Raw genomic sequence first — 18,173 nt, forward strand, 5'->3', positions numbered from 1 at the left:
AAAGACAGGACATTACGACTGTGACGGTGATGGTGTGTTTACTCTGTTGTAGGATGAAATATTCATGAGGTGATTCTTTGTGTAGCTTTCATTTTTAATATGCTGTCGATACATTGCCATCATTTATTTGTTAGTTAAAACGTGCAAATACTTCAGATCTGCCGGTTTGACTGCCCAGCGTCGCTACTTCGTGACACCTCGTGGTGGTGCTTTTCAAACGAATGAGGGTAGAGCGAACAATAGTTAACCTGCCATGAAGAGGAAACTAACAGGGGACGGATGGTTCAAACAAATTAGTGACCTAATCACTTTAAGGGCTATTTTTCCTCCCTTTGTTATCTAGTACTGCATTGAGCATCATACAGTCACTGTTGTTAGAGGCGAGGTTTCGTCTTAGCACTCTGTAGTTCCCGCCTCTCTCTTTTTTTTGTTACTGTGTTGTTTCTCTTAAGTAAAAAGGTGAAGAACTGGACAAATTTTCTCTGGCGGCCCCGGTTGTTTAGCACTGGGCCTCAGAGAAAAGGGCAACAAGCAGGGAAGGATTAGAGGTCAGGCTTTCATCCTGTTTGTTTGGGGGCTGACACTGGGACACGTCGTATCAAAGGCAGTCTCTTTGTTCTCATCAGCAGCCCACCAGACAGCTACATCTGAGGGCTTTGACCTCTGCGCTGTCCAGAAGGGTTCTCCAGATCAAAACTTCCAGATGGAGCTACCTTGGCCTATCAGTATGAGAAAGCCCTCCCCGCCTCCTTATCTTTACCTCGGCTTTTTGGATTCAAAGGCACATGAAAAGGGCAGAGAAATTGACTCTAAGTCCTTATGGCAGAAGAGCCCCTCCACCATAGTACACTGTCAGATCATGGTAAATAAAAAGTCATGTATTTATAGTTATCATAGCACCGCAACAGTAAGCGGAGCCTTGCAAGTAAATTGACTTGGCGGGGTGTCTTTTTCTTTTTTTTGTTAAGGCCTCTTCTTTTGTGAGAGAATAATGAAAAAGATGAGGCTATCCTTGAGCATAACGCCAAAAGGCGAGGCCAGCCTTTTCAGCTCGACTTCTCGCTCCCCACAAGTGCCAAATTGGGCATTGATTAATTAAAAGTCCCCACAGCCACAGACTTTATGCCGCATTTGCCACTTTTATTTGACACTGGGCAGAGACAGAATGAAAGAAATGAACAATGGAGCTCCTAAGATAAAAAGAAAATACAATTAGCAATGAAATAAAATACCTGTAGAGAGAACAGAAGCGGAAATAAGACAAAAGAATGAAAGGTTAAATGCACAATTGAAAGTTATGATTTAAAAAAAAATGCCAGCACTACATTTTCACTGCAGGCATGGAGATATAACTGAAAACCCCCTGAAATGCCCATTGATGACAGAAAAAAATGTGGGTATTTCCAATTTCAAGGTGTAACAGGTCACAGGGATCTTTTTTTTTTGTTGCTATGTGCGATCTCCATGATCCCTCTACCATTAACAGAGCCTCTGCATCATCGGGTCCTAAGCCGTTATTATCAACCAGCCCATCACAAGCGAAGTGGAGGCAAATGATTCTGGCTTGGATAACAAAGCTGGAGATTACATTTCAACTTCCAGGTGACAGTTTAATTAAGGATCCTCTGGCAGGCTCAACACAACAATAGACTTCCATTTCTCCTCTAAGTGCCAATTTCCACCATCGGGCAGCTGGCAGGTGCATGGATTCATGTGGAAATCTATTTCATGCTCGTGTTTGGCTTAATAGAAATTTTGAGGGTAAAAGAGGCAAAACCGCCTTATCTGTCCAAAATGTCAGAAAACTGAAATTGATTTTTCACCTCCTCCTCTACATTTTTAGCCTGTATAAAGAAGCCTTCCCCTAATTTTAAATGAAGTCGCGGCATAAAATAAACAGTGAGCATCTGAGTTTGTGTCTGAGACGGTGCTTTGAATGGAGCGCCGTCTCAGACACGCTGGAGTCTTTGTTATTTGTCGGTTACAGTCGCTCAGAGACACAAAGGCATTTTAGATGTTGGTGTGTCCCTGTGTGTGAACAGAAACCACAAAAGCAATCACTCACTGACTAAATCCTTTCTCACCACGGCGGCAGACGCGACGTTTAGAAGCAGCACATGCAGAGATGTCACGCTATCGAACCAACATGTTATCGGAGGACAGCGACACGAAAGTGATGTCCAAAGCAGTTTCAGAAATAACAGCCCTTAGACTAATATCAGGCCAGTGACTAATTTCCCCCCATTCTGATATGTCAGACATTCATCATTGATTAAAAAAATCCAGCCAAATCGTAGCATGATATTGCACTACTTTCATCTTTATTTGGAAAGAGGGTTCTAAGGCGGCCCAAGTGCCCATGGCTGCAAATAGTTGGACTAAACCACGGCTCTGTTTTCATTTTCCCTGCCCCAGATCTGATTTTCTTTTTCCCCAGCAGGCTGGAAGATAGAGCTCTATCCCCAGGCCTGCTCTGACTTTCTCCCACTCTCCAGATAGTTTATGCTGTTCCAGTAAGCTCAGGAGGGCTGGTTTCCAGGCTGTCAAGGCCTGCAGGACAGGCTGACACACAGGGAAAAAAAAACTGGATCAGTGGGCTCCTAGAACAAGGCAAAGAAAGGCCCACTCCTCAGCACCATTTACATAAGTATGAAGCTTTATGTAGGAGAAATGAATAACCTGCTATTATGGTAACGACCTTTCCAGTAGCTCACAGACAGCGGGGCACCTTGAGACTGTACTGTAAAGCAGTTTGGAGCATTCTGACTGGAAACTGATTATTGATTGGAAAGTGACTTCAGAGGTCAGTGAGTGTACAACAGCATGAATTGCAATCCAAAGGTGTCACGTTATTATTATAATGTTTAATGCACAACTTTTAAATCAAGAATGATTTGCTGCTATGAGTTCACCACCTCACGCTGCAGAATTTGGAGCCTTGTAAAATTTGCCAGTTCATACAAACCTGCTTAAAAAGATCCTGGTAGTCATAGTAGCGACATATATCTTTAACTGTCTTAAATGATCACTGAAAATCATTCCGTGTGGGAGCGAGTCCGCTTATTTTGCACGTCACTTTGCATCTGTTTGGGCAGCATGGACAATCACCGTTCAAAGTGTCACCTCTTCATTTGCTTAGGTTTTTCATTTCTGTCTAGGTAGTGTGACAGGATGACAAAAAACAGCTTTCCTACCTCTGTTGAATCCTTTTTACTCTCCTTTAAGTTCTATGTTTGCATTCTGCCTTTTTAATGTGGCTCTTCTGTCTTCCTGCGTGTAGCGGCCTGTAAAGATCATCGCAAGGCTTTGGAGGTGTCGCAGCACTCCGAGGAGATGGGGCTGATCCTCGGTGTGTGCGCCGGAGGCTTGGTAGTGCTCATCCTCCTGCTGGGCGCCGTCATCGTCATCATCAAGAAAGGGTAAACAACTTCCCATAGACATTCTGAACAAAACATGCGTCATTGTGCTCAATCACCCCGCATTGTTTTACCTTTTACGTTTCATTCTCGAGCAGCTCGGTGATCGGCTTTTACTCTTTGCTCGACTTTTGCAAAGGTCACGCTTTCCAAAAGATGGGCAAACAGCTGGCGTGGCGTTGTTTTTCTTTTTCTTATATTGCACCAGAGGGACCAAACAACTTGCATCTGCAGAGCCTATCTGAGTGTGAAGTATTTAATTAAAGGCGGATGCAATTCAATTAGCCACTTAATTACACACACCAAACAGACGCCTGACCCTTAAATGAGATGGTAATTGGGAGGGAAAAGGTGTGCTTTTAGAGATTATTAGTCAATGATCCCACAGGTCTACAGTAAATCATCGACACCTCTGGCTCCGCATTTATTTAGCGGCAGCTAAAGTCTCAAATCGGGCTTCAACGCCCTCGCCTGTTTAAGATAAATTGAATTCTAAAGATCCTGCCAAAATGGGAGTTAGTCAGAGGCCCCAGCAATTGGTATTTAAATTGCTGACACAGCGTTCAGGATAATGGTGAATAATCTTGATTGTGGAAGTCGCTTCTACTCTGCACATTAGCCCGCATTGCTCTCCTAAGCCACCATGAATTTCACTTTTAGGGAATTGATTATTAAATTTGCTGTGACAGGAAGCCGCGTGGTCTAGTCCTTGAAGTGTAACACTGAGACGTATTCGATTGAAAGAAACACACATTTTTCTGCCCGGCTGTGGTTTAGTCTGTCAGCACCTGCTCGATCCGCTCGCATGCGTCATATGGCCGCCTGTGCAGCAAAACTCATGAGAGGACGGTTTTCATTTTCACTGTAATCAATGCACTCTGCCCTTAGCTGACATTGCTTTCATCTTACATCTCTTCTTTCTCTTGATTTTTATTTTTTTTTCCTACTTCTCCTGCACTCTTGCCAGAAGGGACTACTACTCTTATTATCCGTAAGTGACTCCACCTCTTTGCTTTTCCATCGTTTTGTGATCCATCATACACGTGCATGTGCGCTTGCTGGCTGTCAATCATGAGTTACAATAAAGCACCAGAGTGTACCACTGTTTTTTTCCTTCTCTCAGCAGATCAAAAGTGTACACGCTTCTTTCAGTGTTTTTTTCCTACCTAAACATAACTGCAGAGACCTTTGTGGCAATCTCTTCTTAATATTGATTGCCCCTCAATCGTTTTCTCTATCCGTTAACAGGAAACCGGGGAACATGAATAAGACGCCAATTACCTACCGCCAGGAGAAGAGCCATATGGGCTCAATGGAGCGCAGTTTCACAGACCAGAGCACCCTGCAGGAGGATGAAAGAATGGCTCTTTCCTTCATGGATTCACACACTTGCGGCACACGAAGTAAGAGAAGTGCACCGCTGAGACACTCGTGCAAGCTTTGCATAGCCCCGAATCTGACACGCATCATCCCTCACTTTGTAATCTTTTTGGCCGTTGCTCGATCGCTCCATAAATATTTCAATCAATTGCAACATGTGAAAAATCTCCTTCGGTATGATTTTGTGTCAGCTACTACCGCCTGAAGCTAACACAGAAACACAGAATCTCACAAGATGGCAAATAAAAAAAATAAATGATTTGTGATTCTTGTCAGTTTTCTGCTTTCTAATGTTGTCAGCATCACAGAGGAGGAAAGATGGATGTGTTTATCCTAAAGATGCTCGAGATTCTTGTCTGCTTCACACTATCTGAGAAAGAGTTGCCTGCGCATCAGCATAAGATCTATTACGAAGACATCTGTATGGAGACTAACTCTATCGAAACGGCATGCCTGACGTGTATTTGTCATGTATTGTCCTGTAAAGTGCCTTTCTGTGCCGCTAACACATTCACACCAGTATAAACGTGACACGCAAGTGTTAGAAAAGACGATAAATGTTTCAAGCCGTGATGTGTCTGAGTCATTAACGTTTCAGCTCACTCAAACTGTGAATGTGTCTGTGTGCGTCGCTCAGGTGATGCTCGAAGTTCAGTGAACGAGGCCAGCAGCCTGCTGGGAGGCTCCCCGAGGCACCAGTGTGGACGTAAAGGTTCCCCCTACCACACGGGACAGCTCCACCCTGCCGTCAGAGTGGCCGACCTCCTCCAGCACATTAACCAGATGAAGACCGCCGAGGGCTACGGCTTTAAACAGGAATACGAGGTGAAAGGGCGCCGTTGTACTCCTATTTAACACTGTGACATTATAAGACAGCATAGACAGCTATTAGTCCTGCACTCTGGCAACGTTAAATGAACAGCGGTATAAAGAATGGGTGCTGGTGCACTCATGCTGAGTTATTTAAAATGGAGCTATAATACTTTTCCTACTGTCTTATATGTGCTGTTCCGATGGTAGATGGCCAAAGTTTCAAATAATGAGGTCAAAGTCTATGCAAGTAGTTGCTGTGAGCCAAAAGCTCAGGCCTCAGACTATTTGAAGTACTTGGATCGCATCTGTATCCTTTACTTCTTTGGCTAGTTGATATCAGTGAGAGGAGTTGTCCTTAATATGGTCACTTCAGGCATGCAGACACCTGCTCTGCCTGACACTGAAAGGCAGAGAAGCAGAGCACTTTGCAGGATTTAGAGGTAGCCGATTTATATATTTAGTTATATGAAAACGTGTTTGCCTTTCCCAAAGAAGAAAGCGCGAGCCAAAACTTCATAGAGCAATGTTTTTTTTAATGAACCCAGCATGAAGTTTGAGTTTCAGCTATGTTAATGCTAAAAGATGGGGCTATTCTGCCTATGAAAGGCAATAATGAGCCGTCAGAACTGCGAGCTGAAGGTGTTACTAAACCACTGCTGTCGTATTTAATGGATTTCAACGGTTGCTACTACAATTTCACTCAAAGTGTAGCCAAATCTGCTCTTCTTCATTCTGCTGACTCTTGAAAGCTGTTTTTATTGGTTAAAGTTGTTAAAAGTGTTGCTACAGGGAGGAAATATACAAAAACACAGATGGAGATTAGCTTGTTTTGTTATTTTTAATATTGTGAGATAGTTAACATTTTGTACTTCAGGTGCTTGTTTGGTTCAGTTCCATAATTTACACTTGTCGGGTGCGCTCATGATATTGTGAAATTCTACCTAAAAGTACCACATTTCTGTCCAGTCCTCCCTTCAACATCACTCTCTCATCCAAACTTGGACCGATTCTAGAGCTGCTTCTATTTTCACATCACCCACTTTCGGGCCAAATGCATCGGTGCTTTGCAATTACTCAGAGGAGGTCGGGGAGCAAATATCCACTTCTGTGACAAACTGATCCGACTTTTGTATCGAGGAGCATTAGGAGGAAGCACAATCCAGAGAACAAACAGCATTTTCAAGTTGTTTAGTCCAGAGTTTCCAACCCCTTCGGTGACATTGGAGGCTATGGGGAGGAATGCTTTTATTTATTTATCTATTTTTTATTTTCAGTCACAGGGTTGTGCTCAATGAATTTGCACCCTGGGGTCAGTGAAGTTCTGCTGTAACGCCCTGAGGCGAACGTTCAATGGAAATGACCTGAGCTGTGGCATGTGCCAGCCAGATTCCAGAGGCACAAGTGCAAGCGGTCATGACGGGACTTTCAGAGCGCAGTCTAAAAATAGAAGTTCCACTGAAATTGGTTCAAGGTACAGGAGAAGATGACCTTGAATTTAGTACGTATAGGTGCACTTGTTGCTTTTACCTTTTATTTGGTCTTCTCTTCTTCTTATGGGCACATTGATCGCCTAATTTAATTGTGGTTCCTTCCTTTCCTACAAATAAAAAGTTTAAATATATCATTATCATACCTTTTAAAGACGACAGGTGAAATTACACCTTTCCCTTAAATTACTTACTAAAGTGATATTTGCCAAGTTATCTCCAACAGCTCGGAGAAATTGGCTGATAGTGATATTATTATAATTAGTATTATTAAATATTATTCTTGCATTTTCTGTAGTGTTACGGTGTTACATCCCATCTTGTAACACCTAGTAGTTAAAGGCTTTTTCTTCTGAGGGTTCTGCAGATGTTTCAGTGGCAGATGGAAAGCATTACTTCTTAGACATGTCCTAGTTCTGTCCTGAGGCTCCCCTCAGCAGGAATGCTTGACTTTAATTGCCAACATTGTTAGGAGGAAGGGTGGAATTGTGCTTGCTTTTGAATGCGCATACAAAAAGCTTCAAACACCAAGGAATTGCACTTGTTCTTTCTTATACACTTTGTTATCTTCTAGTTCCCTTTTTCGTCCACTTGGGATCTGACTGGAGTGGTACCCAGTGGAAAGAAAGAAACAGATGTGAGATGAGATGACGATATAAATTTGATTTATTCCACAGAAAAGGATCATTGCATCGCAGAAGTGCCTCCCCCCTGACCCTGCAGAATCTGCTGTTTTTGTGCAATAATGTTACCATATGTGGTGAAGCCACGTAAAGTTTTGTCCTCACACTATGTCAGTTTTGAATTTTCTGAACTAGAGGATGTGCAAGTTCATGGGGATGGGCTTAAATTTGGTACATATTATGTCTTATTTTTTCTAGCATTTCCGAGTACCTCATATGATTTTCAGGGATGGAAAATGCAACCAAATCACTTGTATTTATTTTACTCACTCCAAGGTTCATGATCTAAAGCTAAAATCACATTTTGTGATCACCCACTTTTAGCATCAGTTCCATTTGATACATCACTGTTTCCATAGCAAAACTGCACCTATTTGATGCTCTTCAACAAGCATTGGTTTCCTGGGTATTTTAGGCATTTTCTGAGAACCCACTGGGAAAACCTTCAGAAAATGCATTTTGGATTATATAACTATGCAGGCTCGGTGGCCTGTCTTAAACAAACTTATATCGGATAAAAGCTCCCCTTTGTACCTACATTTTGACACCAGCCTCATCTTTTAGCCATGATTCCTGACTCAGGTGTGAACTTTTCTTAGAACTGACTGTTTTTTAAACTGGACTGACCCAAAAGTGTGAGCTGTCTACTGTGGTGATGGGGTGGAAAACAGCAGTTTTTAATGGGGTCAGATATTCAGTCCACCATGACTTCACCAGTCCATGAGATATTTGGTAAAGTGTCGAAAGTAACTGGAAATTTCAGAATAGTAAGAAAGCCTATAGGCTGTGATTTCATGTTGTGGATCGGTATTTCTCAGTTTTATTTATTTATTTGTTTTTTGTGCCCAAGGCTAAAAAAGGAGATTGATTTTAAAGCACACATGCATTCACATTTGCAGAAAATAACCTTTATGTCACCTGGAATTATATCAGTGACTTATTAGATTATATTGACAGATGAACTTTTCACCGTGATGCCTGGAATTTTTTGTTTTGCAGCAAACTTCCTTAGCTGATAGCTTGTATACGTACACTTATTTTCACACAAGCAAGCAAGGGTTGTTGCTGCCTGTGGTTCAGATTCTGTGTTGTTGTTTTGTTGTTGTTTTTACAGCAGGAGAAGAGATATTTGTTTATTTCCTGTTAAATGTGAGTTTTTCCTTCCCACTGTCACCAAGTGCTTGGTAATAAGGGGCCATCTGATTGTTGGGGTTTTCTCTCTACTGCGTTTTTACCTTGAGGCAACTGTTGCTGTCTTTTGGTGTTATGAAAATCATTTGAAATGGTTTCCAAATATGTGTTTGGCTTAATTTGCACCATGTTAGCATTGTTTAACTCTTCCTAACAAATGATATACTCATGCTGAAGGCTGATGAAATCTGGGTCCAGTTGAAGCCATGAGGTCACTTTTACGGCAGTTTCTCCTCCCTGTTTTATTTAAAGCTGGTTTTGTATGTTTTACTCCTGACCTTTGATGTGTACTAATACAGTAAAGACAAATTAATATATTTCATGTACTTACAATCATAATCCCAACACACACCTGGACTTGTCTCAGGGCACTCATCTTCCACAGAGGCTGTGGCTAAACTGTGAGCGTAAAGAGGCCATGATAGCCTGAATGTTGAAAGTGGGAGAACATCAATCTGAAATCCTCCACATCATCCGCCCTCCTTATCCCACACTGAAATTAATTACCAAGGTTAAAGAGGCTTTTGGATCACACTGTTGTTGTGCATATGAATAATCATCCTCCTCTGGGCCCTAGAGAAGACCTCAGTCTTGAGGTTAAACATCTCTAGCTCGAGTGAGCCTCATCGTCCACTGCTAGCAGATTTTTTTTGGCGGCGAGGAGAGGAAGGGGCTGTCTGGGATCGTTTTGTGTGAGAGGGAGACAGATGAAAAGGCACAGAGGAAAACAATTGAGAAAAGAGAGCTCTCGCCACCCAGTTACTCAAGCCTCCAAATAACAGTCTCCCTGTTGTGTAGTATTTATGATAGTATTTATCTCCCACTGCTCTGTGATTCTCAGAAGTAATCATTAGACTGTGATGCCTAGATCAATACTGTCATTAGTGATGCCCGGTATATGTTTTCTGTTGGAGCACATCTAACAATACAAAGTGTGAATTTGCACTTGCCGTTAGAGACAGGCACAGTTTGGCTCATTTGATTTCTCGTAATTGTCATGAAAATATATAGTGTGCAATCATTTGGAAGCCAGAAGTCTCGACCCTGTCACAGCTCAAACATGGCAAGGCTCCATAATGTGCAGCTGAATTTATTTGACTTAACATACATCCAGAGCCTGGTTTAGTGTGTCTTACAGCCATTATCGTCCAGAAAGTTATACAAACTCATTATTGAGTCACATGTTGCACTGGGTGACATGTCTTCTTCTGGAGCTCTGGCCCCAAGAGGCATAAGCTAAATCCAGCTTTGGACACAGCCAATACGATTCAAGTTGCGGTTCTCATCTTTTAATGGGATTTGTTAACACAAGGAAATGTACAAATAACCAGTTATCCTGTAAAGTAGTGTGTAGGGGATATTAGGTTTTTGTGTCCAGTGATATCAAGGGTCAGCCAATATTCCTCATGGTGTAACAAGTTTAAAACTTATGTGTCGCTGAGATCAAATGCCCTGTTTTCTTTTAACTATAATGATGATAATAATACACAGTCATACCAATAATGAGCCCATCTCTATCTCAGCTGTTTTATTTATTTATTCATTTTTTGATCTCTTCATTCTGATTGTTTTGCTGAGCATTACATATGCTTCTCCTCTAGCTGTGCTTTGTTGTCTCTATCTTTGCTATCTAACGAAGGGCCCAAAACTCTGAATGCCTCTCCCCGATGGAACAATTGTGGCAGAACGTTGAGCTCACAACCTGAGGAGAAGTCCATCTCTGTCACCCGCGGCCTGAAACATTTGCAAAAAAAAAAGAGAGAGAGGGAGAAAACAACTTTTGTCTCTGGTTCATGGTTTCCGCCTCTGGAACTCTGCTTGTAGACTCATTAAACTGTCCCTCACGGGCAAAACACACTCCACTCAAAAAATCAATGCACACCTCTTTGTGTTTGTGTGTGTGTGTGTGTGTGTGTGTGTGTTTGTGTGTTCTTGTGTTTTTTCCCCTCTGTGCTAAGAGTATGTGTTTTTATGGAGTGTCTCTCTCTATTATGAAGGAAAATGATGAGGAGTATCATATTACACTCCCTTGGCAGGCATAGGTTTTTATTTCCCTGTGGAGTACCTGCACTCTGTAAAAACATTGATCAAGAATTTACAGTGAGCTGTAAAAAGGGCTTATACGTGTGGCGGTTTCTGTCACCGCCGTCGTATTCCCACCGCAGAAACGTACAAGTAAACAGCGGCAGAGCTTTACTGGAGAACTCAAAACTTTCATTATACCACTTTGCACCCTGAGGCTGAGGTTAGAAAGAATGATGGACTCATTCAAACACTGATTTGATGTTTAGTTGCAGCTGAGGCTACTGAATTATTATGTTTGTTTAAAAAAAAAATAAAAAAATAGGCAGCTGGTGGTTTTAAAAAAATTTTTTTAAACAAACATCAGTCAAGCTTGTTAATTCTGCTGTTTTCGACTAGAATATTTTCCAGCAGATAAGATTTCTGATTGGATTTTGGCTGTGTGTGTGTGTGTGTGTGTGTGTGTGTGTGCGTGTGCGTGTGTGCGTGTGTGTTTGGGGGAGATTATTGTGAAAGTCATCACAGGGAGATCCACAATTCATTCATTGTCATCTTAAAATTATGCGGTTGAAAAATTGGCGGGTCAAAGTGACACAAAGATTAATCCAGCGCAGTAAGTCTGCCACTGGATTGTTACTGTCATAAAATCTACTGAGACACTGATTCAACATCACTATGTTAAAATTAAAAAATAGATTTATAAGTGTAATAATTTAACAAATAAATGATGTAATCCTCTTGACTTACCCACCCACTGATCTTTGCCAGCGATTGTTTCTAATCAGTCCTTCTTAAGCCTGAGTTGTTTTTCTTCCCTTCACTGTTCTGCCATTCTCTCACAGTTTTTCCTGTATTTTTTTTCTTCTTCTTTACTTTTCCTGCTTCTCTCTTGAGGCAGCAGGAGAGGAGAGGTGAGAGCACAGAAGCAGAGAGAGCTCAGAGGTGTAGTGTCAATAAAATAAGGGAGGGAGAAAAGGAAAAGGTGGACAGAGAGAGAAGTAGGAGGTTACAAGAACAAGGGATTCGGCGAGAAAGACAGACCCAGAAATGAAGTGTGTGAAAAGAGAAGGAAAAAGTAGGGAGGAGAGTGTAATCCTAGGCAGGATTTGGCTGGTTCTTGGCTCTCTGCGGGGGGAACTGCATTGTAATCCCCTGCTCAGCATGCAGACTTGGGCAGAGTTTCACAAAATTCCCCAAGTGGCTGCAAACCACTGGGGGTACACTGGTGTGTGCGTATTTTTATTCACAGATCTGAGGGAGCTGTTTGCAAGCTTAATTTAGCCACTGAGTGACTTATGACAACTTGGGCGAGTAAACGCTTGCTGGTGCATCCATGCAGACAGGCAGATAACGGTGAATGAGATGTGTTATAGTATGACTAAGAAGCCATCCATGAAGCAGGTGGTAGACAGTTTGTCTGCTTTCACACTCAGCACACTGTGATTGGTAAACTGCAGGTACACAAACAGCCAGTATGTCGCACAGCAGTAACCAGCAATGTGAAGTGGATTTTTGTGGCAATTTCTATCTCACATAGCAAGAAAGTTATTTTTGTTTTTCTCAGGATTGTAAAAGAGAAACAAGAAGCCTGTAAAAGGTGTCTCGTGTGCTCTTAATAGCCATGTTATTTTGCTAATGACCTGAGGGTTAAAAGGCACGCTCTTGGTTAAAAAGCAATAACATCCACGCTAGGCTGGAGGTTCACTTCACACAATTAAAATGGACTACTTTATCCTTTTATAGTAAGCTCGTAGTCCCAAAACAAGCTAGCTCCTCTTCATTTCTTACGCTTTCTTTAAAAAGAAAAAGAGATAAATAAATATATATATAATAATAAAGTATTCAGCACTATTACAGAATCACACATGGCTTACTTTCTAAAGCCAAAAACAAAAAGATGCAAGTATGTTCTTTAGCACTTAGCATGTCCTAAAGCTGATTGATTTTGGTTCCGTAAAGTAAGCAGTTGTCTGATTGTCTTACCTGTTTTTTTTATTTTATTAATTCTGCTTCTCGGGGACATTCTCAAATGTGAATGTTTTTTATCTCATCCAGCTGGACCGATGAGCTTATCCATCCATCCGTTTACATTTCCTGCTCCACAGTATTGGTCAGAATTTAATCAACCTTACACACAGTAATCACCTAATGGCTCTTCACCCGAACTGTGCTCGAGGTCAGGGTGACGTGTTTTTTTTAAAAAACCTCTCAAAGCTTCATATGGACTGCTTTCAGCAGTACCTGCAGTTCCTGCATTATCAGAACCATTAGTAGCTGTAGCCATGACGACAGCATGTATTGTTGTTTACAGTCCCACGCACTACATGGAAGCATTTCCATCGTGTTATGGTCACCTCTAATTCTCAGGGAATGAATGGTATTTCCTCAGTTCACTAGTAATCAAAAACATGAGCGTCTTCATGCACCACATTGCCTGTGGCGGAGTTATTTTCCCTTATTTGGGATCATTTGGAAGCAAATGCACAAGATCCATCTGGCCGGAGCCTATATGTGTGATGTTAGCATGTTCTCCCCGTGTCTGCGTGGGATCTTTCGGGTGCTTCATCCCACAGTACAAACACATGCAGTTACTGGGGTTAGTTTAACTGTGGATTCTTAGTAGCCCAGAGCTTTGAACGTGAGTGTGAATGGTTGTCTCTCTCTCTGTGTAACCTGTCCAGGGTGTACCCCGCCTCTTTCTCTGTAGCTGCTGGGATAGGCTCCACCCCCCCCCACGACCCTGAATTAGATAAACGGAACAAGATGGCAAACACACAAGATGATAGATATGATGATTGTGTTTGATTTTGTGTTTATGTGACAAATTGCTTTTGATTTCTAATCTCTGGGCATGTTGTATTCTTTAATACGCAGTACATAATGTGAACCTGCTTTAATTAAAGCTGAAGCTTGACATTTAAATGTGTTCATTAGTTTCAGATAAATGTAACTCTGACACACTCTGAACTGTATGTAACTGACATTATTCCTCTTTGGGGAAAAAAAATTAATTCTTGGATTATTTTGGTTTGCCTCTTGATACTTTCACTGACACAAAAGCTTTAAACCCAGTTCTAAATTGCTGAGGGCTTTAACAAGATTAGCTGCAAATGGGGGGTCCGTGACTTATTAGGGCTCTGGGATCAGACAAGGACTATCTGCGGCTAACACAGATCTTTTCTTTAATTACATATAATGCATAAAACCCCAAACCTCCTCTTTGTGTACAGGAGCTCTCGATCTAAGCTGCTGCTCCTTGTTGACCGCAAGATGCAATCTTCCTTTTCGTCTTGGAAAAACATGAGAAAACTGTGAATAGGAGGTGTTTGATTTTGCTCTTGAAATCTTCAACAAGTGTCGTCTTCATCCGCAGAGCTTCTTTGATGGCTGGGACTGCACAAAGAAGAAAGACAAAACAAAAGGGAGGCATGACACCTTGCTGGGATGTAAGTAATCAGAAAATCTTTAAAAATAATCAATAAAAACACAGAAAATGTTGTCACAGTTGTATTTTCAATATTTCTTTGCTCTTTTATTTCTATCTGCCTCAGATGATCGACACAGAGTGAAGCTCCACCCTCTGTTGGGAGACCCCAACTCAGACTACATTAATGCAAACTACATTGACGTAAGTCTGATGCTGCTTTTCTGTTTTTTCCTGTCTTGGTTCGATATGGGACACAAATAGCCTCTGTCGAGTCTCTATCTCTCACACTCTGCAAAGCCTCAGTCCATCTCTCTCATTCCTGTAAGCCCACCAGTCTGCTGCCCCACTTTCACCTGGAAGCTTTCATCCAATCAGACACCCTTCCTGCCAGTGTTTTGCCAAATGCCATGGTTGTCAATTGCCACATTGGATCCCTGACCCAGACTTACCTGTGCCATCACTTTTATTAAAACAGAGCAGGATAAATATATTTAATGCTTTGCAGAGTAGATGAACCTTTCTGTACGATGCTACAAATCCCCCTAAATTAAATAGACGTCCCTGTCGTCATTCAATCTCTGGATGGGCCGAGCAGAGATGATCCTTTCCACCGTTCACCTTCTGTCACACCACATGCAGTCAACATCTCTCACTTATCATATGAAGTACATGTATATGTTGCTAACGTGTCCCATTCATGTGTGTTGTCATTCATAAGAGCTAGCCGAGGCTATATTTTTTATTGAGAAAACAGAAGTGCGTGTGCTTAGAAGGCAGCAGTTAGTTATTAATAAATGATTTAACCAGGAATACGGGGGAAAAAAGCAGATCTACTACAAAAAGAAACTTGTGTTTCAGTTTCCCTGTGAATCCTCTCTCGTAGTTGTGACACTGCTGTTCGTTTGAGAAATGTCAAGGGAAGTCTGGCAATCTAGATCTTGCAAAATTTATTTGCACACCTCTCAGTGGGACTACTGTAAGTATGGCACACTGTAAAACAAAAGAAAAAGAGAGAGAGAAGTGCTTATGTACACCCAACTCCATTTGAGGATGGTTAGTTTAAATAATTCTTTTTTTTTAGGATAACAGTTTGTCAGACATTTATAAAAGATATACATTAAAAACAAATTATGTCATTTTTAGTTCCTCACATTGACTTGGTTTTGGGTGAATTCTACCTTTTGGCCAAATCGCGTCATTAAATGTTTGACACTATAGAGCTTTCCCCCCCTCTTTTATTTCTCTGTACAGAAAGGCCAGTGGTGAGATGCTTTTAGAGAGTTCATTACAATGAGAGGGCATTAAAAACCTGGCCTGCTGTTAGGCTGTAGTTATTGTGAGGGTCTCCATTAGCGTTGAGGGCATAGACATGCGGGCATTAGAGGGAAAACACCACTCAGCAGCCACTACAGTGTCAGTGTCAGTGATGTTACTCCCTGACCCAGCGAGATGAATTGTAAGTACTCAGCCGCAGTGGAGCATATTTTGGACAGCCTGTGATTATTTCACCAGAGGTTAAATGGAAAAGTTTTTCCTCCCTCTGAAACATTATCGTGCTTTCAGAGCAGAGGGGACAAAGTGCTGGATCTCTGTTTTCTCTCTTTGTCACTTAATGACTGGTTATTTGCATTTTCTTTCTGGTGTGTACAGAACTTTGCATATCTGAACCAGCTTCTTGTAGCATTTGCCGACCAGAGAGAGCAGAGCAGTGCTTAATGGCTGTTGCTACTTTGCATTTTATCTGCATCAAGAGTATTGGGGTGTTCGTGACAGTAAACAAACACACATTTACAGTATTTATTTAAATTCTTAAACTCTAAAACCGATGACATTTACACAGCAAAGAAATTGAACCTAATGTCTCCATGGACTCACCTCATACTGGGTAATGAGCCCATTGGGCTCAACAGGCTCCTCCCACTTCAGGAAGAGACTCTTACACCGTTACACTCTTTATCCATGCTGGGTTAATCTATGTAAATATTGTAAATAACAAATAGCAGTAATATCTTGTTGTTATATGCATAAGAAGGCCCTAAAAATACAAAGATTTTCTCAGTTTTCGCTTTAAATTTCTACTTTTTTTGTCCAAATTTGGATCTGTTCACTTGCTTTTCTCACAGTGTTGTTGGGCATTTTTCACGCGGGAAAAAAAGGTGATAAGTTAATCAATAGGAGATTAGCAAAATCTGAATCTGCGGGTGCTTCAGGATTAGCTATGATTACACTGCGCTTCGTGTTATTAACCCTCTCTCCCCATCCTCATAACGATTGCTTATGCAGCCAAAAATGTGCGCCAAATCCTACGAGTATGGCTAGCTGGGATATGCAGACAAGGAGGACACTCATCTGTCATGCGAGGAGTCGATGCGAGTGTTGAGATATGCATGCATACGCAATTCTGTGGTGACAGGCAGTGCAGAGAGGGCCTTTGTTGTTGTTTGAAAAAGTGACAGACAGTGGTGTAATGTTAAATCCTTAACGGCAGTACACTTCCTTTTCAGACATTGGATATGTTATACTTTTGGGCTTTAGCTGCCTGTTAAAGTGACAGCATTGTGTTATAAAGATCTAATTCCCCTTTATGTTACTGTTTCTTATGGCTTCAGTATGTGCAAGGCTGTCTTACAGTCAAACAACTTGTTACACTTAAGGCAACGAGTACCGGCAGCATCGTGCTCGTAAACGAGTCTTATTTCTGAATGAAAAGAAAAAATGCTCAAAATGTTACTAAGTTCATGCTGTTTATACTTTTACAAGGATTCTGTGATGATCTGAGCAACTTATAAAGATGTAGTCATAATCTTATAGTACCTATCTGGTGATGTGACTGGATGCATTCACTTAGGAGGCATTTCAAAGAGGTCCAGGGTTTCCATTTGGATATGACACGATCAGATGCTTTCAGATTAACAGGACGGGAGTGCATGTCTAAATGGCCTTCTAGCTTTCATCTGGACTCAAGACTGCCTCCTGGTAATGAACCCTGGCACAGATAGTAGCGTTGTGCATGTGCACGTTATGCAATGTTCACACTTACCAAACAGTGGACAGCACCTTGATAGCATCTGGTGGGGTGCTTGCTAACACTCGCAGGCTGTTATTAGGTCTTATCAAACTGAACTTAGTCATCACATATTCTAACTAAAGCAAAAATGCTTTTTTAGTGTTTAAATCTTAATAAATTATACTCAGTCTGCCTTTGTGCCTCAGTGAATTATGAATTTAAATCTGTTAAAAGGGTGTTAGTGTGTATATTACGGTGAAATTAGAGGAAGCCCTTATTTGATATTGCTTGAGTCATTTTCAGTTCTGTTGTGAGCTCGGCTGTATAAAGGAAAACTTCAATATGGACTAATTTAAATGAAAACTACTCAACTGCTGTGAATCATGACTTTTTTTTATTGTTCTTGTTGTTTTGGTTCTGGCTCAGCCCATTCACTTCCCATAAATAAAGCTTTTTTAATGATCAAGCCTAAGAAATATTAAAGTATGAACCAATCTTGTTTGCATTTGAAAGTATTTCTCTAACAATGGTATAGTTGTCTGTTTTCTAGAAATGGTCTGTCGCGGGTGGTGGTCGATAAATTGTCCCAAGGGGCACACAAGAAACTGGGACTGTTGTAGAGTTAAATTAGGTTATTTCTTCAGCTTAATTTGAACAACCTCAGTTAACCAAAGTGCTTTAAAAGCTATATAAAATATACACTTTATGAAACAGTCACTAATTAGACACACTATAAGTCAAATAAAA

The 18,173-nt window shown here is 41.3% G+C and overlaps 1 protein-coding gene across 5 annotated transcripts in view; it reads left to right on the top strand.

The window, feature by feature from the left end:
* The window catches only part of ptprub (protein tyrosine phosphatase receptor type Ub), a 182,693-nt gene that overhangs the window by 134,958 nt on the left and 29,562 nt on the right, over positions 1-18,173 (top strand). For 3 of the 5 annotated variants that reach the window (XM_005456695.4, XM_005456696.4, XM_025911861.1), the window contains 6 exons: positions 3,281-3,419; positions 4,384-4,407; positions 4,665-4,819; positions 5,434-5,621; positions 14,366-14,438; positions 14,544-14,620. In XM_005456695.4, coding sequence (XP_005456752.1) covers positions 3,281-3,419; positions 4,384-4,407; positions 4,665-4,819; positions 5,434-5,621; positions 14,366-14,438; positions 14,544-14,620 — 656 coding nt within the window. The remainder of the gene's footprint in view (positions 1-3,280; positions 3,420-4,383; positions 4,408-4,664; positions 4,820-5,433; positions 5,622-14,365; positions 14,439-14,543; positions 14,621-18,173) is intronic. The other 2 variants (XM_005456697.4, XM_005456698.4) reach the window with 1 other exon arrangement.

The sequence above is a fragment of the Oreochromis niloticus genome, linkage group LG11, assembly GCF_001858045.2.
Source record: "Oreochromis niloticus isolate F11D_XX linkage group LG11, O_niloticus_UMD_NMBU, whole genome shotgun sequence".
NCBI classification, from domain to species: domain Eukaryota; kingdom Metazoa; phylum Chordata; class Actinopteri; order Cichliformes; family Cichlidae; genus Oreochromis; species Oreochromis niloticus.